Source organism: Chanodichthys erythropterus, chromosome 12 (assembly GCF_024489055.1).
Source record: "Chanodichthys erythropterus isolate Z2021 chromosome 12, ASM2448905v1, whole genome shotgun sequence".
In the NCBI taxonomy this organism is placed as follows: Eukaryota; Metazoa; Chordata; class Actinopteri; order Cypriniformes; family Xenocyprididae; genus Chanodichthys; species Chanodichthys erythropterus.
The window spans coordinates 35,868,917-35,896,241 of NC_090232.1; the positions used below are offsets into that span (position 1 = coordinate 35,868,917).

Consider the following 27,325-nt stretch of genomic DNA (forward strand, 5'->3'; position numbering starts at 1 on the left):
CAGTCAAGAAGTTGGAAACACAAATTTGCTCTTTTCCATCATTATAGAAACTAAAATAGCATTTCCTGAAATGTTACTGAGCAAATGCATTAGCAAACATACACTTTTTCTAATCTAGGAGCTGTAAAGAGAACAGAAATGTGTTTAAATCAGAAGTTTGAGGATGTGCTCAAAATGACTGCGTACTAAAATAGGCAGCCAAGCACATTTGGACCAAGAAGAAGACATGGAGTAAACAAAGAAAAGCCGCTTCTCATTTGGCACTGGAGTCCACAGCGGGAGAAGAATGGTTCTTCTATGGTTGTCTCAAGGACTTGCCAGGGCGGATATGGTTGAGTGAACTTTCTGAGCCTGTGAGAACAGAAAGTTCCACTATTTTTGTTCTTTTAATGGCATTAGTACCCTGTCCTTTTCAGTTTTAAAAAAGATTTCATGCTGTGGCCAATCACAGGTCTGTAAATGTCAGGTCCATGGTGCTCAGATTGTGGTACAGTATAAGTCTTTCTGATTTTGCCTCCAATCATGGTAATGATCATTTAGGTAAGCACTTCCCACTGCGGCTGGTCTTATTATTTGCAATTTGACTGAGGCTCATTTTGTCAGAAAGCCCCGTGAGCACCGTTTTTCTTGCAGCCTGGATATTTTTTAAAGGTTGCCCTTAAAATGTTTAAATGGACATTCGGTAAAGAAGTGCACCGGAGACTGCATACAAATTGACTTTGTCAGCGGAATACGGGAAGACTCTTGAGCAGCCTTGAGATTTGGCCTGGTCTCCATTTTAGATGTTGGACTGAGATATTAATACAGTCTCTAGTGTTGTGTTTCCCGTAAACGCATGTGTGTAGATGTTGTAAGACGTCTACTTTTCTACAGGGCTCTACTTGTACTAGTAGGTACAGTGCAATTCATTTGAACATCAAAGCTTTGCTATGAGCTGCATATTGTATTATAAAAACAAAAGATGTGAGCGATTTGATGAAATAGTAATTGAATCACTCTTATGAGGTACGGATGTCTGGAGAAACATCTGTGAAACAAGTTGGCCATTAAATATGCAACAGCATATTCAAAAATTCCTTTTGCATAAGATGGCAGTGCTTTAAAGAGAATTATCATGGCCTGAAGCTCATTCAAGTACTGCCATTTAGCGTGTGTGAATCTGATTGAAATTATCTCCATTCTGCTTTTGTTTATATCCAGTGTTGAAGTAAACTAAAGCCTGAAAAATATCTTATCTGAAACCACGATCTGACCTTCATGTATAATCATTTTTTCAGTCGCAGAGCTAAAGATGAAATGTGCACTTTTTTTTTTTAAGTTAATATAATTTCTCAGTCCCATAGCAACATGCAGAAACAGCTGACACATTTTTTAAATGTCCCTAAAAAGTGCAAATAAGTATAAATATTATGAAGCCAACCAAATGGCCCTTTTCTATCATTTCTGTCAAGCTTGACAAAATGTGTGTTTAGTAATTCGGTCACAATTGTTGCAGTATAAGTAAATCCTGAGAAATACTTATTAACAGTGCATATGTTATGCATTATTTACTGTCATCACTACTGTAAATACTTTGTTTTTGGGAGGGCTCTTACAAACTCTGTCTGCTGCTTTTGAAGCGTTCTGACAACATCATGTTCAGAGTTCTAGCTCTACCGTCATTAGTCATATAATAGAAGACAACATAACTGAGATATTTTTCTTGTGGTCCTGCTAGATGCCAAAAATGACACTCTTCTTCACATTGTAGAATTATGTGGTATACGCTGTTACCTGTTTGTTCTGGAATCCATTTGAACTAAGACTTTGAGACATTGTTCTGTGTTCAGTAATGCTGTATGTTGTGAAAAGTGGTGGCTAAAGGAGATTTTAATTAAGCTAAATGGCAGATATTGGCAGAGCAGTCTGGCAGCTAATCCTTTCATTAGGCAAAGGTCACTGTATTAAAACCTGAGAAATGGCAGGGAAGTCTTCAGCGCACATGAAGTCAGGAGGGGGTCGCAGTGTGGCGTTGACATACTTACCTTCTTGCCAGTTAAAAAAAAAAAAAACTTTGTGAGCCGCAGGCTTGCTTTTCTCATCCTGGTCAGCCAAATGCAGCCCTGAGATAATTACTGTATATAAAAGCAACACTGGACCTTTTAGAAACTCAGAAAAAGGATGAATTTCAATTGAATTCCATGCCGACTTATTTTTTAACATTAAATTTTTACTAAACTCTTGCCAACAACAGCATACTTTATTTGTGATTACCTTGTTCACCAAGATGTGTACGGACACAGATAAGCAATTTCAGAACACTGTGTGTGACAAACACAAAACTTGTTTGGTGATGGATATAAGCTTGATAGAAGATCTTGTATGTCAGTCACACAGTAAGTATTCATAACTTAGCATTCATTAATCAGAAAATGTGTTTGCACCATCAAATATAGTACATTAGGTACTGGTACGTTTGCTAAAACATCATGAAGTCAAATGGAACAGATAGGAAAAGAACTCGACTCGGCACACACAGTTGCAAGGTTTATTAGAGAATCGGGACTATAAAGGTATGCAGGATTCTACTAGTCTCTGAGCAAACCACACAACTAGTCCTTTTCTAAATGTAATACTATAGCAAACCTGGCTGCCATGGTTAGTGATACAGTAATATAATTAAAGAAATGGATTTTTAAATGCAAAAACTAGTGTATCAGGTCACGATATGGATAACTGGGAAGAAGAAAGAAAATGCCTCAACATAAGTTATTCCTATTACTATGGGTCATATTAATTTTAAATAAGAATAAGAATAATAATAATAAAAAATTATTAGGAAGGAAAGCAGCACCTCTGCCTCGGTTAGGGCTGACACTACTATACCATAGATTATATTCTTTAATATCTCTGTGTATATATGGCCAGTCAGCGAGAATGAACATCACATGAATTGTACCGCAGCCCACACTGTAAACGTCTGCTTCATGAGTTTGTTTGTTTCTCATTTACAGCGGAATTTGGTTCGAAGAGGATGGGTAGCCAAACCCTCCAACTCACAGACATTTACTGGGCACATACACACACGTCGCTGCATGGAACAAGATACAGCTCCAAGAAAATAAGCCGTAACAAGGAGAGGAGAAGAAATCAAGAGAGGAAGAGGAGGAGGAGTTTTGGGCATCCGTGGTGCAGAGTTAAAAGGAGTCCATGGCCTTGAATTCGCTGAGGGCTTGGACGGGGGAGATGTGTTTCTTCTGCGAGCCTCGCCTGACACGGGTCTGGCACTCCTCCGGTTTCTCTCTCTTCACCAGGGGTTTCTTCTCCGGGGCCTTCATACGCCAAGAAACCACTGGGGAATTGACTGCTGCTGTGCCGTACACCTTCTGGTACTTGGTGGAAGCTACGTAGGAAGCCTTGACCGTGAGGACCACGGCATTCATCAAGTTCTTGGCTGCCTGGATGAGGGATGTAGCACTGTCCAGCTGCATATGAGGCAACAGGGAATGAGAACATTCAGGTTAGTGTCTGTATTTAGTGAACAGTTGTTCAGACATGAAACTTGCCGCAGACTGATAGGTCCATTACGTGCAATTTGTTGGCAGTCGCATCATTTAGTCACATCGATTGGCCTCTGCTGATTCTGCAGCCATTGAGCTGGCATGCTCAACATTTAAATAGTCTGGTTCAATGTTTATTGAAAGCTAGTCCTGCAATGTGCTATCAGAGTTCCTCTGAAACCCTCCACCTCCCCCAGCTCCACCTGTCTAGAATTGCCACAGGATTTATGTGCCTATTCATGTAGCAGCAGCAGCAGCATATCTTACATGCTCACAGCAGCGTGTCTATCTATTGGCAGTACAGAGTCTATAATTGCTCTGCAGCAGCAACATGCAGATCTAGTCCACCAAGACCTAATGCATTTTTATATCCATTAAAAGATTAGTTCACCCAAAAATGAAATTTCTGTCATTAATTACTCACCCTCATGTCGTTTCAAACCCATACGACCTTTGTTCATTTTCCAAACGCTGGCTAAGTATTGGCTGAAGCTGTACATGTGAGTGAGCACCACAACACGTGTGTGATGCTGATGCAGCAGCTGGCCAATAATGAGTCAGCGTTCGGAAGTAGAACACGGAAGCACTGCACTGCATTCGCTATGTAGATTTGCTATGTCTGTAGTCACATGGACTATTTTAATGCTGTCTTTACTACCTTTCTCGACCTCAAAAGGTGCAATGACGTTACTGCCTATGTGTGGTTCAGAAACCCTCGGATTTCATTAAAAATATCTTAATTTGTGTTCCAAAGATGAATGAAGGTCTTAGAGGTTTAGGATGACATGAGGGTACTTGAAATTTGATTGAAATGATAGAAATTTCTTTTTTTTTGGTGAACTAACCCTTTAAAATCAGCTGTCAAGAGAGTTATAATGATTGAAATATGGCTATATACAGTATGGAATGAGCTATTAATAAAATGTTTTGAGATAAATGCATAATATTTAAAAAAAAAAAAAAAAAAAAAAAAAAAAAAAGGTTTTTGCATAATTGTGCTATAGTCTTCAACTATTTGTCAAAGTATAAATGACCCTAATTGGATATTTGCTGGATTAAATATGCATAATGTATCACAGCTGTTTTAGAGCAGTGGTTCCCAGACTGGGGTACGCGTACCTCTGGGGGTACGTGAGGTGACAAAAGGGGGTACGTGAAAAAAATGCTGAGTACTTCATTTAATTCTACCTTAAAATAATATTAAAACCGAGCATGTTTTTCTAACTGCCAAAATGCCGTAAATCCAGTACATTTAATCAAATTACCTCATCATTTGCAGTCAAAAATGACTGTATCCACATATGATAGATTGCGTTCAGTCTGCTGCCTTAAATCACGCTAAATTACTGCCTTTCTCGACAATGTACCTTTGTAAAAGTGGGGACTTGGCACTTACTCACATGAAGAACAAATAGGTCACATATAGTGGATTAATTTCGATTTAAGACTCGAACTTTCTCCGATACAAAAACATACCTTGTTGTGTGAGTTCTTTTATTTAATGATGATAACGAGCAGGAACGAAATTGTTCCCAAATATCCACATGACTACAAACATGAAATTATTATACAACAGGCCAAAAAAACAAAATATACATTTTAAACACAGAACTGTCAGTATTTGCTCTATTTTGCAATTAAATAATAGCTCTAATGAAAACCACAGCAGAACTACAACACACGTCTGTGTTTCGTGAACAATTCTGCGGCTTTGAACGAATCAGGAGAGTCAATGATTCAATGATTCATTCACAGCCACTTGTTTCGTTACTGAATGAATGACTCGATGACTCACTCATAAAAACAGTGACTCGCTGCCACCTACTGGCGGTTTTAGTTTAATATTTAAAAGTTTTATTTAGTTTTACCAACATTGCATATTTCTTTATGGAACATTTTTATTTAAAACATTATTTATTTTATAGCTATTCATAAAGGTAAAAATATGCACTGGAAAATCAGTTTAGGGGGAAATATTGTCTCTTAATGGTAAAGGTGTGACTGCAGTCTAAGTGGAAGAGAGGGGGTACGCTGAAGGATGGTAATCCCTTCAGGGGGTACTCCAAGCTAAAAAGTTTGGGAACCACTGTTAGAGCATGCGCAAAACGCTGAGACCAATTGTTGTCCGATTGTCATGCCCATTATTTAGGTCTGTTAGTCCAACTTCACAAAAACCAGACTGGTATGATTTCAGTCAGACTAAAGCCATGATCACACTTTCAGGTTGTGATTAGACATCAGGCTCTGTGGCTATAAAATAAATAAAAAAAAAAAATAAATACAGAATGCAAAAATATATTCCCCTTCTTGCAACAATGCAAACCTCATGTACATAATTAAATAGCAACACAATACGTATGTCTTACCCCTGAAACAATGAGTTCTCCTCCCAGGTTCTGAACCTCAGCCTTGACCTTGCTGCAGATGTTGAGCTGGTGGCAGTAGAGGGCGATTCTCTGGAGGTACGCCAATAAGTCCTGCTTACAGGCTGAGTCCGGACACTAAAAGAGATGGGAATACATAGCAGAGACATGACCTTTACATATTCACTGTGTAGAGCAAAGATGAGGGGAGGGTGGTAAAGTGATGATGACTGAATTTGAAATTAGTTCCATCTTGAAGATGACTCAGGGGTTTGTCATCATCACATATTGGCTAAATCTCGTAAATCTCCCACTATCATCACGATTGTTTATTCTGTTAATGGGAACACTGTACACATAAATATACAGCACATCGGTAAACAAGCAAAATGAAATAGACATTACTTCTTACCCATGAGGGTTTGAAGAAACATTTCATAATGGACACCAGCCCATATCACAGTAAATGAAACTTCCTTCATTTCCTTGAAAAGTTTTGAAACCATGGATGATATTTCTGATGTCATGACACAGCGATTTCTTATCTCATGAATATTAATTAGGTCTTGATGATGTTGCTGGGTAACCTTCCTGCAGTCACAAACTACTCAATAATCATAAGCCAGGGCTTTTGCATAAAATAACTGGCAATGTGTGCAGACTTTCCATTGAGATCAGACCAGTTTTCATTATGTGCACGTGTTTACATCATTTAACTGACTTTCACTGTTTTACCTTTGATAACAGGATCATATCAACTGTATTAACATTAATATAATGTCCACTCTTGACAGAAAACATGATTTTTGTGATTTCATGCATGCACGTATTATTGCACATCATGTGAAGAAAATTTTGTATAGGCCTATTATAGTTTAAATTACAGTACCAGTCAAAAGATTGGATGCATTACTATTATAATGTTTTTAAAAGAAGCCTCATGCTCATCATGCTGTGTAATATAATGTATTTCTGTGATGCAAAGCGTCTGAACATTCATGTTACCTCTATGGCATTTCATATAGGCTTTTAGCTTAAAAGCATGCACATTTGGAGAAATATTGATGGATACTTATATGTTTATGTCAGTTTTCTATACAGAGGAGTAATATTTATTCAATATTTATTGTCATCACTATGAGTGCTGGATACTCTGATGTACTGTGTTTTCAATTCATGCTTGCAGCCGGAGGGCGCTCTGTGCACATTTAGTCCACAAATGACACGTGGTGAAGAACAGGCATTCCATGTGACATTCCAGGAACTAACAGAGGCTTCCAGAGATCACTGTAACCATGGCTATAACATGCAGATAGACACTTTTGCAGATAATAAATACACGATTGCGAAGATGTATACATGTATGCATCTGAATATCGCTCGCTCCGTGGGCATGGCCGAATTAGTGGATAATGAGCTGACTCACGGACGTCTGACATGTCTTTCTTTTCATACAGATTACATTAACAGATAATTTTTGTTTTCGATTTGACTTACACGATTTAAAACCTGACATTTCAACGTTCCTTTAGACATAAGTCTCTTTAGACATGATTAGTATTCACTAAGTTCACTAATTTAATTTTCTGAGAACTATCAGATTGTACTTCGTTCAGAGGGAGACGACAGATCACGCATCATGTTAGTTTTCTTTATTTTGCAAAAAGCACACCATTTTGTTTTTACTCTGAGTGTACACAAATAAAAGAAGACATTCTATAGTTCCAATTGATATATTACTTCTGTCTCTGACAAAAAAGGATGGAGTATTTTAAATCTGTTTTGCAATGTGAAAAAAATCCTGCCAAAAAAAATTCCCGACTGCAGAGGGTTAACTCTTTGAAAGCACTCATATCCTAAATTTGTCAGCATACTCCTGTCCTACAAGTATATTTATATGGAGATCTGATCTTCAGCATTTTGTCTTCTTAGAGGCATCAAAACTGTAATTTGAGCAGTCAGATTAAATCACTATTACTGGTTGCATACTTTTTTAGATAGTTTCAATCTGCTTATGTCCATCTACTGCATTTATATGTAAGAACAGACCCTATTTTGTGTGCCATTTCTGTCTCTTCTTTGAAGAAATACATGAGCTTGTCCCATTTAACGTTATGATTTTTTGGATTAATAATTTTAAACACACAGCACCTTGAATGCCAAGACAGAGCGGTTAACTCAGTGACTTTAAGTCCTGACAATAAGTCCTGTCAGAAGTTGTAATATAGTTGGCTACATTTTTTTTCTCCCCTAGCTTCACGTGAACTTTGAGTGAAAAAGACTGATGAGACACATTTAATAACAGTTGAAGCTGCTTTATCTTTGACAAGGCTGAGCAGCTGTAACATCCTTAGTGTTTAGCGTTCAAGTGTCCCTCTGCAGGAAGCAACCTCTCGCTGTGGTGGGGACTGGCAAGGGAAAAGTGGAGAAATGGAGAACCCTCTTTTCTCGCCTCCAGGGCCCAGCAGCTTTAGGTCTGCCATGTCAAGTGCAGCAGTTACAGGAGTTGTAATAGTGTGTTTCTAAGGAGGGCTGACTGCTATCGTGAACACATGCACGACTGCGACCCAGCCTGGCATCGCTAAACGGCAGTGGTTTTGCAATCCAACAAAATTGTTTACAAATGTAAGCAAAAAACATCTTAAAATCATTTAAATGTATTACAAATGCTGTGCAGTCAGGGTCACATTTTCTTTCCAGTTGCATCCATGTCCAGTCCATGCTAGTTAACCTGTCATTTGGTAGAATATAACTAAATTAGGCAGATATTTGCACTAAAATACATACTTCCTTTTGAAATTGTTATATGAATAGCTTCAATTAGCATAGTTGTTTATATTCTACCATTTTACATGCACCAAACCATTCAAAGTCCTTTGTTTCTAGATTGTTTTGTCTTGTTCAGCACGGAGGAACAGCTTGATTACTGAGCACCCAGTTCTGTTTAACACCGCCTACTCAGAGATTCTTTCTGAAATGAATGCGGTCCCTTGATGCGTCCTGAGAACCCCAGATGGCCATTAGATGTAAATACTGTGTTAGTGGGTTTGATAAGGGACATGTCAAACCACCTGTTCAGACTACCCAATATACACAACATGTGTGTTATATTTGGTTGTAGAGAGGATGTATCGTTGCTATGGGAGGAACACATTGACCTAAAGGGAGGGGTGTTCTGTTTTGAAAAGCAGGAACTGTCTGGACGTCTCGATGTGCTTGTACACTCAGATTACACTCTGATCAGCAGTGTGATCAGATTCCTCCTCACTCTTTTCCCATTATCTAAGGGGAAAGAAATACTGCAAGAAATCAACAAAAACAACACGAGGCCTGGCCAGTGGTGACACAGCAAGTTTCATGCTTCTCATATCTTTTTGATCAGTGTCCCAGTGTTGATGACAACAAAAGGGTCATTCCTATTACGCAGTACCCTTTTGACAATGAATGCGCTAATGTAATTTAAGGAAATATGTCTCTAAACAGGTATACCACACTGGTCAAGCTCAGGGGTTGTTCAATGCTCCTGGAGGACCAATCTCCAGCAACATTTAGCTCCTAAAACAGGACTAACTCTGGCACCCGGAGTTCCACTTTCCTGCAGAGTTTAGCTCCATCCCTGATCAAATAAATCTGCCGGTGTTAGAGCTAATGATTCTGGGAAATTTGTATTAATGAGTTGTGAAGTAATTATGACATTAGATGAGTTCAAGTCACTTTGGTTGGAGCAAAATGGCAATGTACCTTTTCTACAAAAATATTAAGCAAGATTTTGTTTTAACTATACTTCTACAAACAGATGAATAAAGAATGCACATCAGGTGTGTTTTTGCTTTTATATGTTTCTATTTAGTTTCAAGGTGCTGTAAATTTAATTTTCGTAATTGTACAGTGCTATCATATTTTGTACATGCAACTTAGCTAGACTTATTTTAAATACAAACAAATTGTAACACTTTACTTGCAATCCTTTATATATAATGCATTATAAAAGTATTTTTAATGCATTGATTATGCCTTGTAATGCATCTAATAATGCATTGTATGGTCTCATGAATAATTTTAACCACAGTTATAACACATTAAAATACTTATGTTACGCCTTTAGAAAGTATAATGCATTAAAACAAATGACAAACAACCAATTTCAGATGTACTGTAACAAGGAATCTTCAAATATTATAATGCATTTTGATTACTTACTTTGATTACAATTATTTATAGTAAAATTTGTTGTACCAGAAAAACTTTGAGGTTGTTGAAGAAAAGGCATGATATCATTAAGGGGAATAAAATGTTTGATCAGAGCATCTGAGAAAAACCATCAATTTACTGCTAAAGTCTTGCAAGATGACCTGATGAAAAAAAAAAAAAAAAAAAAAAAAAGTAGAGTATAAGAACACTAGACAAGCATGGCCTTCATGTTGGGACATCTTGCCAATTGCCACTGTTGACCAAGAAGAACATAAAAGGCCGGCTTGAATATGCTAAAATTAATTTGAATAGATCTGTGGAATTCTGGAAGAATGTTTTATGGAGTGATGTGACCAAACCAGTATGTCTGGTGCAAAAAAGGCAAAGCTTATAAGCAGAAGAACACCATCTCCATGGTCAAACATAGAGGTGTTCCAGTTTCAGTCTTGTTATTGGGGTGCTTTGCTGTTGTGGGAAGTGGAAATCTTGACTGTTTGAAGGACATCATGAATTCTTTAAAATATCAAGACAATTTGGCAAAGATAGTGATGCCTTCAGTGCAGAGACTGAAGCTTGATGATCAATAGACTTTCCTGCAGAACAGACATCCCAAAGTGTACATCCAAATCTACTAAAGCTTGGTTCAGGGATCAGTCTCAGAATGTTCTTGGGTGGCCTATACAGTCTTCAGATTGAAATATAATTAAAAATATTTGGTGGAATTTGAAGTAAGAAGTGGCAATGTGAAAACCAAAGATTATCAGTGATCTGGAAGCCTTTTCAAGCGAGGAATGGGCCTCGATTGCAGTAGAGAGAGGACAGAAGATTTTAAGCACTGACAGGCAGCATTTATTGGAGGTTATAAAGAATAAAAGATGCTGCACAAAATTTGACTTGTGGGGGTTGAATAATTTTGTACATGAATGTTTAAAACCAATTTGATTTATTATTATTAATAATAATAATAATAATAATAATAATTATTATTAATAATTAATTTGTCATCAACTTTATGTTCTCCTACATGTCTATTAATAAACTTTCTATAATAGTTTACTGAGTTTACTGAAATAGTTACAACTTGGTACAGCAAAATGTCTTGCAGGTCAAGAGTCCTGAATAATTTTGATTGCAAATGTAAGAATGGCCCCTATTTAGCCATCATGAAGACCCTGGTTAGATGTTTCATGTGCGTTTAATTAGTGTCTTCCCTAATGGTGATCTTTCAGGAGCAGGATTCCACACCTTCTGCTCCATTTTGTGATACCAATTTATATCTTTTTTATTAAACAGAATGGAATGCTTTATAGTGTAACAAGGCAAGTAATAATTGATTTTTGGGCTGGAAGATATCATTAAGGATGTCTTTGATTAGTGACATTAGGGAATATGAGTTGAATTTTTTTATTTTTTTTTTTCCCCTTAAGGTAAGACTTAATTAGTTGGTAGAATAGAGCAGTTCTTTTGGAGTAGCAGTTAATTAAGGAGGTGGAGTCAGGTGAAGTAATCAGTGAACAAGTTGAACAAACACAATGAACAAACATTCTGCCTTTGACTGAAACATGGATTGCCAACAACAACCATACAACTCCTTCAGCCTTCACTACCAACTTTGTCCTCTTCCACACTTCTCGCCCTCGGCAGGGATATTTTAGCAGAGGTATGTGTGTTGCACCTAATAGAAGACAATGCTACCATCCATTAGATTTATTTGTCAGGGAAAAAAAGTTCATCTTCATTTTCATTGTTTTTTTCATCTCCTGGGTTTGAATTTGTCTTTGTCTACGTCACAGGATGTGGCATTTTCTTACACCTATGACTAACCGGTGCTCGCTTAATTATTCATGACAGCACATGTTGGTTGATCTCAAATGACAGGTGCTTCAAGCTGTGAAGTTTCATACAGTAAGTGAGAGATGCATTAACGGATCATCAATGAGTGTTTGTATTTGCTTTGTAAGAGCATCTCAGGTTTTCTTCCATAGACCCCAAGCCTCCAACACAAATGTGATTCATCCACACAGTGAGTATAACAGGTCTTTGAAGCTCCTTAAATATAACCAATCTAACTTCTTATAAAAACACCTCAAAATAAGCCTAGTTATTATAGATGCAACAGTGAGTTCATATATGATTTCAATTCGTAAAAATGCAAATGGTTGTGCATTTTTTTTTGTCCATTAAATTATAGCTGTCACGGGATATGTATGCATTTGTGTAATTTATGATGAGCTTACAAAACCATGTATATATGTTTATTTTGTTGCATGTAACAGTTAATCGCAGCATGCGTTATGGGAAGCTCTGATGCTTTTAACTCGGAGCAAAATAAAAAAGAATCAGAAGCTGGTGTTGTTCTCTCTTCTTAATTATGAGTAAATAAACCTAACTTGTATGACTTACATCTTTAAAAAAAGTGCATAATATTTTATGAGAACATGAAAATGCACTACATGCAGGAACAGGCAAAAACAGTGCATGGTATAGTAGCTGCAATCAAGACATGCAAACTGACGCACTCATAAGCGCAGCATTATACTTTCTTTACTTTACAAGGAGTACAGTTGATTAAACATTAAAAAGTGTCAGTCAGCAGGTTCTGAAGATGGTGCTCATCTAATAATAAATTCAACACCTCATAGGAGCTCATTATTTTAAACACAACCCAGGGCTTTGATCTCACATCCTCACAGACAAATGGGGAATAAAAGGGTATTCTGACCTGGTCAGCCACGGCACGGGCAAGCTTGTCCATTCTGGATCCGGCCTCTGCGATTTTCTTTGCGGCATTGATCACGTCAGAAGAATTCTTCAGAGGCCCCTTGCCCCTGCGGTAGCACAAAAACCCAGTTTGTTACTCTATTAGCTTATTCTTCACAACGAGGCAGAAAGCAATCTGCACAGAGCATGAAAGCAAGCAAGACCCCTGAATATGCTAACAGATTTGAAGCAGCTAGAGTAAGTAACCTAAATAATAAATAATACTCTTCCACATGGCTTCATTCTGATGAAATATTTTTATATAATGACCTAAAGAATGTATATTTGATCTTTGCTCTTAATATTTCAATGTAATGCAATTATTTGTAGGATAATGTGCCAATATTATCACAAAATTTAGCTTGAAATGAGACCTTCTGGCTTTGTTATCTCTTAAATATTTCCAGCATTCTCATTGTTGACATGTGAATGGAGGTACCTGGTGAAGTCAGTCATCTCCATCATGATCATACACATCTGCTTGGCCAGCACGATGATGTCATTTCCATTGTCGTCCCACTTGGCGACCTCTGCGTCCAGTTTGCTCTTTTCCTGCCTGAAGCTCTCCACCTGTTCGGCAATCTTGGCCTTCTCTTCCTGAGGCAGCTGAGCCATGATGGCCTATGGCAGGACAAAAGATAAAGATCAATTACACACATTTTGCAATTGTGCAAACATGTGCCCTTGTTTCTTGTTAAAAGTTTGTGAAGAAAGTAATTTCCATTAAGGGTGACTTTCTTTAACCCCACTGAAATGCCTCAGTACGAGGTTTTGAAACTTAACACTTAATCATAAGACCTTCTGGAACCCCATGACATCTCATGCTCATAAAGAGAAAATCCATCCTCTTTTCTTTCCCCCTCTCCTTGTCAAGGAATAAATTCTCGCTCCGTAGCGATTCTGAGCCAGTCCGAAAGGGCATTAATCTCTTTGCAAGGTCATAGGCACCGTTAAGGCGCAGTATTATTTGTGAGATAAATGTATAATTACCTTACTTCTTACACCAGTCAATGAATTATGCATTTGTTCAACATTCTGTCAGAGCGGATGGACCGGACCATGGCAAGGGACTCTGGATGCCGTTAAGTGCGTGATCACCGTGGAAGATGGGTTTTGCAAAAAGTCTGTGGCATACAAAGTCTGAATTTGTAGTGTGACAACTCATAAATGATCTTTTCCGCAGTTTTGTCGGAATTTATAAGTGGCAATATGCCATCATAGCCAAAGGATGTCATAACATAAGAGCTAATTAAGAGCCAGCTGCTCATTTAAGATTTGTAGCTTTTTGCTTGTTTATTTAACAAGCAATTACACACTAAAAAGAAAAGAAGTCCTCAGAGAAAATGCGATTAAAAGATGAAAATGATTTCTATTTCAGATAGCGCACACTCCTGGGGATTTCAAATGGAGGGCTGATGTAACAGTGGCTGTGTCCGAATAAAATATAAGGGAATAAATACAAGAGAATATCCTTCTCTGCCTTTGATATCCCACAAGCCTGTCCGATAGTGTCTAAAAGTGTGGTCGAAATTTTAGCTTTGGTTATGACTAAAGCTCATTTAAAGGTCATTATTTAAATTTAAGGTTGTCTCGTTCTAGCTAGGAAGTTATTACCGCACTAGTTTACCACCTGTGCATCAGAAACATACCCATCCCATGAGCCAATCGGCACTCTTTGCATGTCTTTGAAGCAGCCTATCAGCATTAATGAGCTCCTGCATGGTAAATCACAACTACTCTGGTTCTAAATGTGGATGTGATATATGGAAAGAAGGTGAATAGAAGGGGGAGAGCCTATTTCTTCTTCTTGCATTGCTCAGAATTCACTTATCCCAAATCTCTCTGGCTCCTAACCGATAACAAGAGAGGGTGCAGGCAGCTTAATGCTCCAACAAATCCTTCCCCATACGCACCGGTGCCGATTCATTCAACACACTCGTATTGTGTGCTGAACGTCTGCTTGTGTGCGCGCTTCTGGTTTAGAAATCCCTCAAAAAAGTTTTTTTTTAATTTTTCTCATTTGAAATAAAGTGGCCTAGATACCAGAGTTCAATTTTATGGCTGACCTATCAGCACTGTTATCCTATCATGGAGCCATGAGATAGAGCAGTGTGTATATGTGTGTGTCTGAAAGTGTGAGTCAGTGGACAAATGCCTGCTCTTATTTTTCTCTTTTGAGAACTCAAAATCCATAAAACTTAAAGTCACCAACTATATCAATGTGACAGTAGTGACACGCATATTTGATTTACAGTATCATTTACCCAATGTAACATTCAGCATTCACGCATACGGAGTCACTTGAACTCCAATGAACCAAGTTTACCAGTGAGCAAAATGTTTTTCCACAGTCATCTTTTTGTCAATTTGTTGCTGTTCTAAGGAATGACCTTGTTTTTATTCTCCATGGCAGCATTTCTTTTAGCCTAGTCTTTTATTCCTAAACAAATGATAATTTCCTCTCATTCATGGAAGATAATTTCTTCTCAAGTGTAATTGGTATCAAACAGGGTTATGGTGTGTATTTGTGCGTGAATGTCAGCGGTACTCCACGGCTACATACTGATATTCTTGTAATGTCTCATAAGCAGCCCACTGTGCACTATTCACACATACACTAATGTGGATTAAGCCTTGAACCCCAGTGAGCTTCGCCGTCAAATGCCGGCTGACACAAGCACACTGAGGGGGTGACATTGCCAGAAGTCTCATTTGCAATCATATTTTAACAACTATAGTCTCTGCAGAGAGTTTACGAAACTGGGACCAAAATGATTCTTGCGTAAAGATTTTGATTCTGCTGGAAATGTATGCATCTGATTCATAAAACATGGTCCTCTGCTATGTTAAATATTGAATCTTACATATAGGCTCTGTTCCAAAACCAACATTGCTGCCTACATTCCCTTCTAAGGCAGCATCCTAACTAAAATGAAACCTTATTAGTGACCGAACATTCTACATGGTAGCAATTCTGTGAAATATTTTTTTGGTCACACCTAATTTAATTAAATTTAATTTGCTGTTAGTTGTTGCAGAGGTAAATGCCCTTTTTATTAGACTTCTTTCTATCTTGCTGTATTAAAAGGAATTACAATCAACATTTCTCTTGCTTTGTCCACCATCTTAGATGTGTCCCCTGCTATATTCAATATTAAAGCATATACTGTAGTGTTCCAAAACCTACATTCCCTTCTAAGGCAGCCTAACCTAACCAAAACCTTATGAGTGAATGAATATAGTTAGCCATTAACATGTTTCTAAGCTAAAATGTTTATTAAAAATCTTGCTGTACTGAAAGAATTCCAATCAACATTTATCTTGCTTCAGCTTTCTTCAAAAAGGATACGTGCAGTGCTGATTTAGTATTTAAAAATGCTACAAATGTATGTATGAACCTGTTAGCTTTTAAAACCACCTTTGCATTGAAATTGTGCATAGGACGCCTTAAAATTCCCACTGGGGTTTGTAACCGAGCTAAACATTCACAGTTTCAATCACAGAGTGTTTATGAAACTGGAACCAAAATTATGTTAATTTATGGAGGATTCGATCTTGATACATACATCTGCTCCCCTGCTATGTTAAATATTGATGAAAAAGAACTGTTAGATGCCATGTGCCAGACCTGATGTAAAGCATAAACATCACAAGATATTTATTTTAGACTTTGTAACTGCAGTGTGTGCTGAAGGGGGAAAAAAATCGACAAAAAAAATAAAATAAATAAATAAAATTCTCACCATTATTTGCAGCGGAGGCTAAATAATGTTTCGTTCTCAAAAAAATTGAAAGACACATTGTTATGTGCATGCACTTGAGTGACTGGCCCTCTTGTTATTCTGAAACTAGATGTAATTTTACAGCAGACATGCTCAGCGTAGTGATAAGTGTTTTGTATTGTGAGCATAAACCTGCTGGAAATGACAGGAGGAACAGGAGATGTTGTTTGTGTGTCATGTAGGAGTCACTCACCCTTGCGCTCTGTCCAGCAATAAGTTGGTCATCTTCTGTCTGGACGCTGGTGCGGCTACGGGCGTCATAGTCTTCTTGCTCAAAGTCTGAGTCATCTTCAAGCTCTTCTGGAGTCTGAAATATATATATAAAAAATATATATATATTGACCATCCTTGTAGTTACCATATCACACCATACCTTTATGGCATTTCATAAAAAAAAAAAAAATACTGTCATTAATTAACCAACCTCATGTAATTTCAAGTATTTTTCTTATTGTTTTTTATTGTTTGAACAACATTACAGTGTGTACAGAAAATGATTCGTTTTTGGGTGAACTATTCTCCTTAAATTTCATTTTTACTTTCACCTTTTAGCTTTAAAACTAGTCTGGAGAGACATTAACTCCTGGGTTTCTAAAGTCAACAACTTTCTTTGCCTCGTTTAACCTTACATCTATATTTTAAATGTACTCTACTAGAGTACTGATGTCCTCTGTCCTAATGCTCCAACTTGGTGACAATTTGGGACACAACATTTGACAGATGTCACAACCGGCTGTGCATTGCCACACAACGAGGGGCGAAGGACCTCTGATCCAACATAAAGACGTGTCAACCATTAAACCAGTAAAATCTCAGTAAATAATTCATTCGTCCCACAGTTTGAGTTACTAGTGACTTGCATCATTGTTCTTCAATTCCCTTTTGGCTTTCTTGTGATATAAAAAAAAAGTTCCCTCGTAAAGTGGGATCAAACAATATGTGAAGGGGGAAAGGCCTCTAGGTTTTTCAGGGTTTAGATGTGATCTGTTTTCTTGTATTCTGCCTACCAGTAGTTTCAACATCAGTCCCACTAACTGACTAATGAGCAAATTGGAAACAGTGAAGAAAAGACAGTGTATCTTGACAGCTGCCACCGTTTCAGCCAATCTGAGTGGCATTGGCACTAACTTATAGAGATATTCTTTTGATTGAATAAGCCAAGTAATTTATTGCAAACTGGCAAAGTCTTCTTTGTTACTTGTTTTAATGAAGATCCCAGTGGATCGAGATTTCACGTAGACATGGAAGTGTATAGACAATGAAAAAGGAGTGTGAATTTGTGCGAAAACCCATCTTGGTTTGATTATTCTTCCCATGGTTCTTCAGCAGGATACAATCCTTGACAAATAACTGTTTGTGTGTGTGTGTGTGTGTGTGTTGGTACTTTCATTTCAATTCTACTCTGGGAGCTGTACTATTTTCAAAACTTAAAAGCAGCTACCAGCACATGGTGACTGCAATGGCTTTTCTAGTCAGCAGAAATCATACAAGCTCTCTGCATGATCTATCTTTGTGATTCATTTTTGGGGTGGGGGGTGGTTTGGGGAATCAATAAAAAAGTAAAAAAAAAAAAAAAAAGTAGGATCTCTATTTACAATTATCACTCTGTTCCAAACCATCTCCAAACTCAGCTTGACATTATTTACTGATAAATTATTATTTACTGTTCAATATTTTTTGATGTTCCCACAGAGGAAGTGTGCATCTTTGCAACAAAAACAACATGTGTTTGTTTGATATATCGAACCATTGGTCTTGGAAAACAGAATACACACAAAGGGAAAGGCATAACAAAACAGCAGTCTAACACACTGTTATTATTTAACCAAGGTATACTGTATACAACATATATACAGGGTTCCTACAAATTTTCCATTTGAAAATTCCATACTTTTCCAGACCTCCTTCCAAACGATTTCTGCCATGGGTAAGCCTCGGTCTCCTTTTCTGTTTTCTCTGTTTGCTCTGTTGACCGTATTGAACTGTTGTAGTGGGGTCTGGGGGCATCCACCCCCAGCAAAATATTGACCAAGAAAGTCAAGAAAGATCTCAACTCAATCCAGTATATGGGAAAGTAGCCCATTTTCGATTCTTGTGAGAATCTTGTGACACACACACTTACCCCCCCCCAAAAAAACTCTTCGGATCTACATGATTCACATAAATGGTGTATTTTGATTCAAAACGGATAATTTCGCCGTAAGGTGACTAGTTTGCAGGCATGATAACTTCGAAAACTGAATAGAGCCAATAGTCTGGAAACACAAATATTTTTCCATACTCTGATTTTTTTCCCCCATACTTTTCCAGACCTGGAAATTACTCAAATCAAATTCCATACTTTTCCAAACTATGTAGGAACCCTGTATATGATAACATATAACATTACTTCACAATTCAGTGTATCCGCTTGTTCTCCATACCAGGGGTTTTCAACTGCTACAGACCCAGAGACCCCAAATATAAAAAAGCAATTTTTTCCTGAAACATTTTCATTAAGAACATTAATGTATATTACATTACTACATCGTAAATGACAATGGGCTTTGGGACACAAGAATCGATTGTGTCTCGTATATTGTGTCATAGTGAATAATAACTGACGCTGTGTCTGCAACGCTTCACGATGTTCACGACAGAAAGACTACCATGTTTTTTTTTTTTTTTTCAATCCTCCACGACGGGTTCTGTCACATCTGTGAAGTTGACCATAGACCTTTATCACACTTCCGCATTCGAAAAGCCCAAGCTTCAATTATTAGCGTAAAATAATGTAAGGTCTGCACAGGATCAAAATTTAGCAGGCCCACCATAAACTGTGTTTAAGACTTAACCCATCAAACTTTTGTTTGTAAATCTCGCATTAGCTCCGGCCTGGCGGACACAAACAGCTCACCGGACACGTTTTATGGCTATTTCGATGGATTCCTGAACATCTTGCTTGCGACTTCAAACGAGTGTGGTCAACTCGGATCGAATTACTGCAAGCCATGTGGGGGCATTCCAGCCAAATCCTAATAGACACACACACACACACACACACACACACACACACACACACACACACACACACACACACACACACACACACACACACACACACACACACACACACACACACACACACACACACACAAACCCGCACAAAGATTTTATGCACAAATATGACTGTGCCTAATTGTACCCGCCGTTGTATTTCAAATTGCATATATGTGTATAAGCTATGACCGTAGTGTGTTAGTGTCATCCTAAACACTCTTTTTTTCCAGAAGTCAGTCACTAGTTCCTCCTTCTCTATGACATCACGCATGTCATTAAAGATTGCAAGCGATGACTGGTCGGGAAGCAACATGTAATCTGACATGTTTCTTGTCCAGGACACAACAATAATTTAGCAGTCAATATCACATGATCTGACACATTTTCAATTGTTTTAAGTAAATATTCTCTAGACAATATTTTAATAATGTGCTTTGGCTTCATTACAGTAACAAAATAAAAGCAGATTATTTCGTTTTGGAAACATGTTTTCACCCAGTACAAATGGGCCTTTATACTGGATCATCCTTGGAACCAAAAACCCTGCATTATGATAATGCTTAATTAATGTTCATTCAAACAATTTACATTTCTATAGAAATGTCATGAATTGTTTAAGAAAATTTGATATGTTTTATATAACCTTTCCAACGAGTATGTTTGTGGATGTTTCAGGTTGAGAACCCTGGCCCTGTGGAGTCATAAGCCGCTACATTATTTTCAGATGAAATGTGTTTGATGTTTTGTTATTTATCAATACAAACCTCTGGGGCAATGAGCGGAGTTAAAGCCCCGCTTGTGAAGAGCGAGCACCTCATGTGGTTCTCTAATTTGTACGCTACTCACTCTTATCATGAGGACTGCTTTCCTGATGTCACGCACACCATCGTAGACGAGGCGAGAGGCGTCGATGAACTCGTTCTCCTCGAATGGCTGCGGGGGGCTGGTGCTAAGAGCCTCGATGGCGACCTCAACCTGCTCTGCAAAGCGCGGCATCACTGATGGGAAAAAAGGACGTAAAGTATTGAGGTGAGCAAGAGGCTGAGAAAAAGCATAAACAGAAAGACAGATACACAGAAAAAAACATTTTCAAAAAAGGGATTACATGCATCGCTCAAAAGCCAGTCTTTCCCTCAGGTGCAAAACATATCAGAGAAAAGACAGAGTGAGAGGTGAGAAAAATGCGAATATGTGATCTTAAGAAGCTAAGTGTCGAAATTCAGGCAGGCATGTCTATTTCTGCCATCTTCTACCTGTCAGTCAGGCCTGAGGACATGGACAGCAGCGGGAGAGGAAGACGAGAAAATGTCACCCTGAAAATTTGTGGAAAGGGTGCCCTACGTCTGCCAATTAACCATTTCACCTTGCTGGGAACATCAGTGAGCGGAGGCATAGCAACTCAATAAAAGGCCTCAGTGAGACCTCCTTAACCCAAGAAAAAATTAGGTAACACTTTACAATAAGGTTCCATTACTTAATGTTGGTTAATGCATTAACTAACATCATTCAACAATGAGCAAGCAATTGTTACAGTATTTATTAGGGGTGTAACAATATATTGTGTCACAATATATCACAATACAAAAATGCAACGATATGTATTGTGGATATAGTGACAATATGTATTGTGTATAGTTCACCCTAAATGAAAATTACTCTGTGAGAAAAAAAAAAAAAAAAAAAAAAAAAAAAAAATCACACACAACATTTAACTACAATATATAATGTTGAATATAATGTATAATAATGCAATGGGGGAATATTTGTAGGTCCTGATAATGCCAAATGTATTACGTTACCAGTAAAAAGTGGTATTATTTTAAATATATCTAGTCAGTGACAGAGTGCAAGCATATTCGTCTAAAATAATTCTGTATTTTCAGCTTCAGAATCATGATTATTTTTACTGTGGTGTCACCATTGTCCTGTGCATTTGTTTACCAGCAAGTCTAAACCTATTCATTTCCACCCTCAATGTAATACCAAATTTAGCTTTTTAATCAACAGTCAATCAACATTTTTTGTTAACCTTTTACTATGTGTCGTGGAGTATCACAATGATATTGTATTGTGAGTTCAGTATCGTGATATGTATCGAATCGTGACATGAGGGTATCGTTACACCCTAGTATGTATTAATCTTTGTTAATGCTAGTTTATAAAAAATACAACTGTTGGTTCATGTTATAGTTTAATAATTTTTTAGTAAATGTTGAAATTAATACTAAGATTAATAAATGCTCTAGAACAGTGGTCACCAACCTTTTTAAGCCCAAGATCCCTGACCTCGACCTTTATGAAAGACAATATCTACTTGATAGAAAAAGACAGCCCAGATTCTATTTAGTAGTTTGTTTTTTTTTTTTCGTGGCCAATTTAGATTCTGATTTATTTATTTTTCACAAGCAAATTGGCCGATTCTGATACTGGTTGCAGATATTAATTATTATTATTATTATTATAAACAAAAATACATAGCCATTTAAAATTAGAGGGAACCACTGCTTTTTAATCACAATCAGCAGTTGTTTTTTATTTGAATTAATTGAGATTTAATTTCAAGATTTAAAGCAAAAACAGAACAGTCTGACTATCTTTGTGAAATTATATGCTACACAAAAAAGCATGAAACAAAAACAACAGGCTGAATGAGACACAAATTCACTCGGACAGCAGGTGGCGCTTATTGAGCAGCAGTGACACAGTGTTTCCTTGGTTACCGCTGTAAACAAAGCTGAACTGCGCTAATAATTAGCTACTTTAATGCCGTTGCCATCAAAATTTTTCAGAAGACATTAATTCCTTTTAGAGATGCATTCATATAACCCTTCACCCCTAATTCAATATTTATATTTCCTTCCTATATTTCGAGCATTGTGAACAGTGAGCTGCTCTGCCTGCTACAGAATTTTCTCTTCTTCACGTCCGTCTTCAGCATCTCTGGTCTCTTGTTTACGGCCGTTTTACAGACTCAGACATAATGTGGGCTATTTACCTTTATCACTGTCCCAGTAGCTCCGAAAATACCAGAAAAGATAAATACAAAAATACAGTACAAAGACTGGAGAAATGTAATGTAATGTAGGCTATTTTTGTACTCCTATTTCTGTTATTTTCGCGAGCTACTGGAACAGTGATAAAGATCGACCGGTCGATCGCGATCGATGGGTTGGCGACCACTGCTCTAGAAGCATCTTCATTGTTAGTTCATGTTAACTAATATAGTTAACTAACATTAATAAATGGAACCTTATTGTAAAGTGTTACCAAAAATCACATCCTCTTGCTCTCTACCTTATCCTCCTTGAATTCACCCTCCGCACCGTTCTTCAGTGACGGGTAGCGAGATCTTCCCCTCCGCCACTAAACTCTGGCTGCAATAAGGGATGTTTGACGAACAAGAGTTGAGTACGAACTATGTTGACAGACATTGATTGAGTGCAGCTGGAGGGTTTGGAAAGGTCTGCTAATGTGAAATTAGCTTGATCTGATTTTCTGATGAGCCGTATTTCATTGTTTACACTGAACAAATGTGTTTGGACCACTTACCCTTGCGTAACCGTTTTGACAAAAATATGGCTGTAGACAGTGAATGAAGCCTTTTAAGTCAATTTAATTTTGGTGAAATGTCAATATAAAATGTTAATAGCATTTTAGAGGGCTCCGACAACCCTGTTATGAATCATGAGTTTTAAACCTTGGCGACTCCAGAGCAAAAAATAGGTTTAATAAATGAATGCCTCTAGTTAGACTGTATTCAACAGGTAACTTCCTTTGTGCTCAACCTTTGGACCAGACACTGAATGATCTACCTGCCTACTCTGAGGAAGTGGCCAAGCACATCAAGGGTGTAATATCCAAAGTGAAGTAAATGTTTTGCGTTTTCATGAAAATGTCACTGGTGGAGGGAAACCATATTGTGATCTAACCCTGACATCAAGCTCATATCAACATCCAAGACCACTTGGTCGATGATGAAAAAAAAAAAAAAGATGGGCACAGTAAAAAGCCTCGTATTAAACCCTTGAGCAAACTCCAAAGTGATGCTCTTAAAATATTCAACACATGTATGGAGGAGGGGAAGATTTTTAAAAGCCAGGAACTGGGATATTATGACCCAAGATACACTTTTCCGTGGGGAAGGTGGGTCTTGTGAGGACACATCTGTGACAAGAAAATTTTAGAGTGTTGTCATCAACCATCTAACCAAATCCAAGCCTAGAGAGCTATTCACAATAATAGCAGATGCAGATCTCGAAGAAAAGACCAACCTTTCTTTCTGATGGTTTTGATTACAGGCATCCGACTTGAGATTGACTTAAAAGGGGACCAGTAAACAATCTATTTTGATAGCAATTTTGCCTATTTGCCTTCTAAAATGGACAAGTTCAGAATGTGTATCGGCTAATGCAGAAAAGGTTAGATTTGAATTACAAATGAACACATAAAAAATACAAAATTATGCAAAAGACTCAAAAAGGTGCAGTAAAGGCTCTTTATATGATTTCCTTTCTTCTTTCCAACCACATCTTGCTTTAACACATATTTAATTCATTTTAATCCACTTATTGTAGAGGCGTAAAATGAGCTTTAGGGAATTTTGATGTGACTTTTAAATAGAAATATTTAAATGTTCTTCAAGCCATTAATGAGTAAAGTTGCTGCTAGTGAGAAGCAAATTTAACTCAGACCAGTGAGAAATGATGAAAGGAGCTAATGAAAACCATGTTGGAAGGGATTATTTTCTTAAAGTGTTTAACTCCAGATAAAGCAAGCAGTCAGATCTGTTCTATGAGCCTTAAAATGTTTTTATTTATTTTTAAAAGCATTTTGAATTATATAAAAAATGTTCAGACTGGGTTTTAGTTCGAGAGGCTGAGGTCAGACCAGCCTAATGGTCTCAAAATGAAATACTTGAAAACGCAATGAGACATTTCTAAAGCTAATAGGCCCTACAAAACACTGCAAGTAATTCGAAATGGAGAACAAATTCATTTGAAAACAATGAGGTCACTTGTAGTTTGGTTTCATTTACATTTTGCCCCTTCGGCTGTGGAATTAGTTAGCACTGCCCTTTCTTCAGGATCTGTATTTCTTTCTTTCTTCCCTTTTCTTTTTCAACAATAATCTATTGGACTCATTGTAGCAGACAGGAATGGACTAATTCTATTATCCTTGTTGTTTTGCATGCCTCCTGTGTCTCACCACGCAGACCCTTGGGTCGTGACGTGCTGAGGAATAACATTTTGTGGGGTCATTTGGCTGTATGAAATCATTGCTGTTTTTAGTACCTGAGCAAACATGCCCTTCAACCTGTCAGTGAAACACTATATTTGCTATAAAAATCATGTGTGAGTCTCTGTATGTGTGTTAGACGGAGGGCAGTGATTAGGTAGCCATATTTCATCTCTGCATGGTCACCCTTTGGCATGAGCCCTACTCACTCTGCCATACTCCATGACAGTATTGCTACTCCTGCCTTCTACTTGGCACTATTACATCAGCCATATTTCTCATTTTTAATCTACTGGGGGCCTGAGCATAACCTTAATGATGGGGTAATTTTTCCTGCATGAAGATTAGTTTGGATGAGGGAAAGGATGGAAAAGGATAAGGAGAGAGGGGAAAGTCATCACGGCTTTGCTATTAGATTATTGATTTTCAGGCTCAAGGACACGATTCGAGATTCGTGAGTGCTATGTGCTGAAGGTCCTTCAGCGGTGTATCTTTAGCGATGCACTTTTGTTATATTTACACTGCCTTGGGACAATAAATAAAGGCAGGATAAAGTTCGGTATGTCCTAATTAGGCTGTCTACCAATAAAGAACCGAAACTCCCATTGCCAACTAGAACACTATCCCTGTGAATTCCCTCCATTATTAAATTGATAAAGCCACTTAGTTGAGTAGCAAACATCATAATTAAATAGAAAACACACTGAAATGCAATGCACTTCTATTATACTAATGCGCTAACCCCCCAGCCTCAACACTACGTCTGGCCTAAACCTTCAAACTTTCAAAAATTCATTGACATTTTGCATGCCAAGTCTTAAGAAAGGTCTAGAATGAAATAATGAAAGGTCTAGAAGAATCAATGCTATAATGCTTTATGGTTCAATTCCATTTATGTGGTGTCACCATGTCTGTCATTTAAATTCACAGGGCCTCTGACTAAATTATGGGTGTCCCTCCCTCCCCTGTAGGCTATATGACAGAAGAACTGTCCCTCTCGTCAAAGGGCCTGGAACAACTTTGAATTGCACCCACTTAAAGGAATCAGGCAAAACTGTGCAAACACAAAAATACAATCTGATCTGAAAGTGGCTCGAATCCTCACCTTGCAGATCAGATTACTGGATAAGGTCTAACCACCATACCACTCATTATCACATCACTTTGACTTAATGCTATTTTTGACAGGGAAATTTAAAGGTTTCATTTTAGTGATGTGAAGAAACAAAAAACTTTATGGGGCATATGAGTAGAAGATGATGAGAAGAACCAAGGAAGATCAATTTGGACACATTAAGAGTCCATTTGTATCTTTAGTTGGTCAGACGTCACAAATATTCATTGTTTTTTTGCCCTTAGCTGTCAAACTAGCAGTAATAATATCATTAAAGTGGTAATTTCATAATGACAAAATATTGCAGTATCTACCATGAAAGCCGGAATGTTATTTTCTTCCTCTCATATTCCGCTCGCTCTTCTAAACAAAGCCGGCTGTCAGAATAGTCTAATGTAATGGTTTAGACACAACAAGGGAGGCAGGACAAAGCGTCGCCGCCAGAATAATATTTTGAGTGCTCATTTTCCAGCCACCCTCCATTTGTTGATTCCAAACAATCGTAGAAGTGCATTAAGATGGAACAACTACATCAAAAAGTGTCAGGTGAGATGTTTCTCTCACATTAACACCTAAGATAGCAGCCTTTTTTGCTTCTTGTCAGATATTGTGTCTTGAAAGCATTGGGAAGGCTATGCACAAATCTCTGCATTACTTGGTATGTTTTGGCCCTCGGCCTTGTCTGTCAGAGTCTAAATTGCCACCTCCTGAAAGCTGGCACTAGACTGTAGAAAGGTGGAGGGGTTGGGGGAAAACAGATGAAAAATGAATGAGCAAAGGATGAGTGCCAGAGGAGGGAACAGGTGGCATCTCCGGCCTCACCATCTTTTCTCATCTATCTACCCTTCTCCCCCCTAACTTCCTTCTTCCAAGAGCTTCCTGGTCTCCTCTGTCCATCTGTCCCCATCTCTACCATAAATTCACGCTTTTGTGAGCATAAGATAAGTTCAGGACCCAGGTGTGTCTGTGATCTTTCTCACCAGTTTCAGAGAGGAGCTTGATGGACTCGAGAACACGCTCAGTGTAAACGCCAGGTTCATAGTTCTCCATCTCAGCATTAATAATGTGCACCACACGAGCGGCTCGGCCCCGGATCGCCCCTGCTGTCCTGTCCAGTGTGTCCACGTCCCCCTCCTGCAGGGCGATCACACACTTATTCACATCCTCCAGAATGTGGTTCTCTGTGGAGAGATGAGATAAAACAATGAGACAACACTTTCAAGCATTATTGTTGTCTAAGAACAATAGTTTTTTCAAAGGTTCACTTTTGACATTTGACATTTTTTTAAAGCATTGCAGATA

At 37.9% G+C, this 27,325-nt stretch overlaps 1 protein-coding gene across 1 annotated transcript in view; it reads right to left on the reverse strand.

Annotated features, from left to right (window-relative positions):
- Window positions 1–2,743: 2,743 nt before the first annotated feature.
- The window catches only part of ctnna2 (catenin (cadherin-associated protein), alpha 2), a 575,983-nt gene continuing 551,401 nt past the window's right edge, over window positions 2,744–27,325 (reverse strand). The window contains exons 12-18 of the mRNA XM_067402995.1: window positions 27,004–27,204; window positions 20,521–20,672; window positions 16,829–16,942; window positions 13,293–13,474; window positions 12,816–12,921; window positions 5,906–6,040; window positions 2,744–3,464 (exon numbers count right to left, since the gene is read on the reverse strand). Coding sequence (XP_067259096.1) covers window positions 3,177–3,464; window positions 5,906–6,040; window positions 12,816–12,921; window positions 13,293–13,474; window positions 16,829–16,942; window positions 20,521–20,672; window positions 27,004–27,204 — 1,178 coding nt within the window. The 3' untranslated portion in view covers window positions 2,744–3,176. The remainder of the gene's footprint in view (window positions 3,465–5,905; window positions 6,041–12,815; window positions 12,922–13,292; window positions 13,475–16,828; window positions 16,943–20,520; window positions 20,673–27,003; window positions 27,205–27,325) is intronic.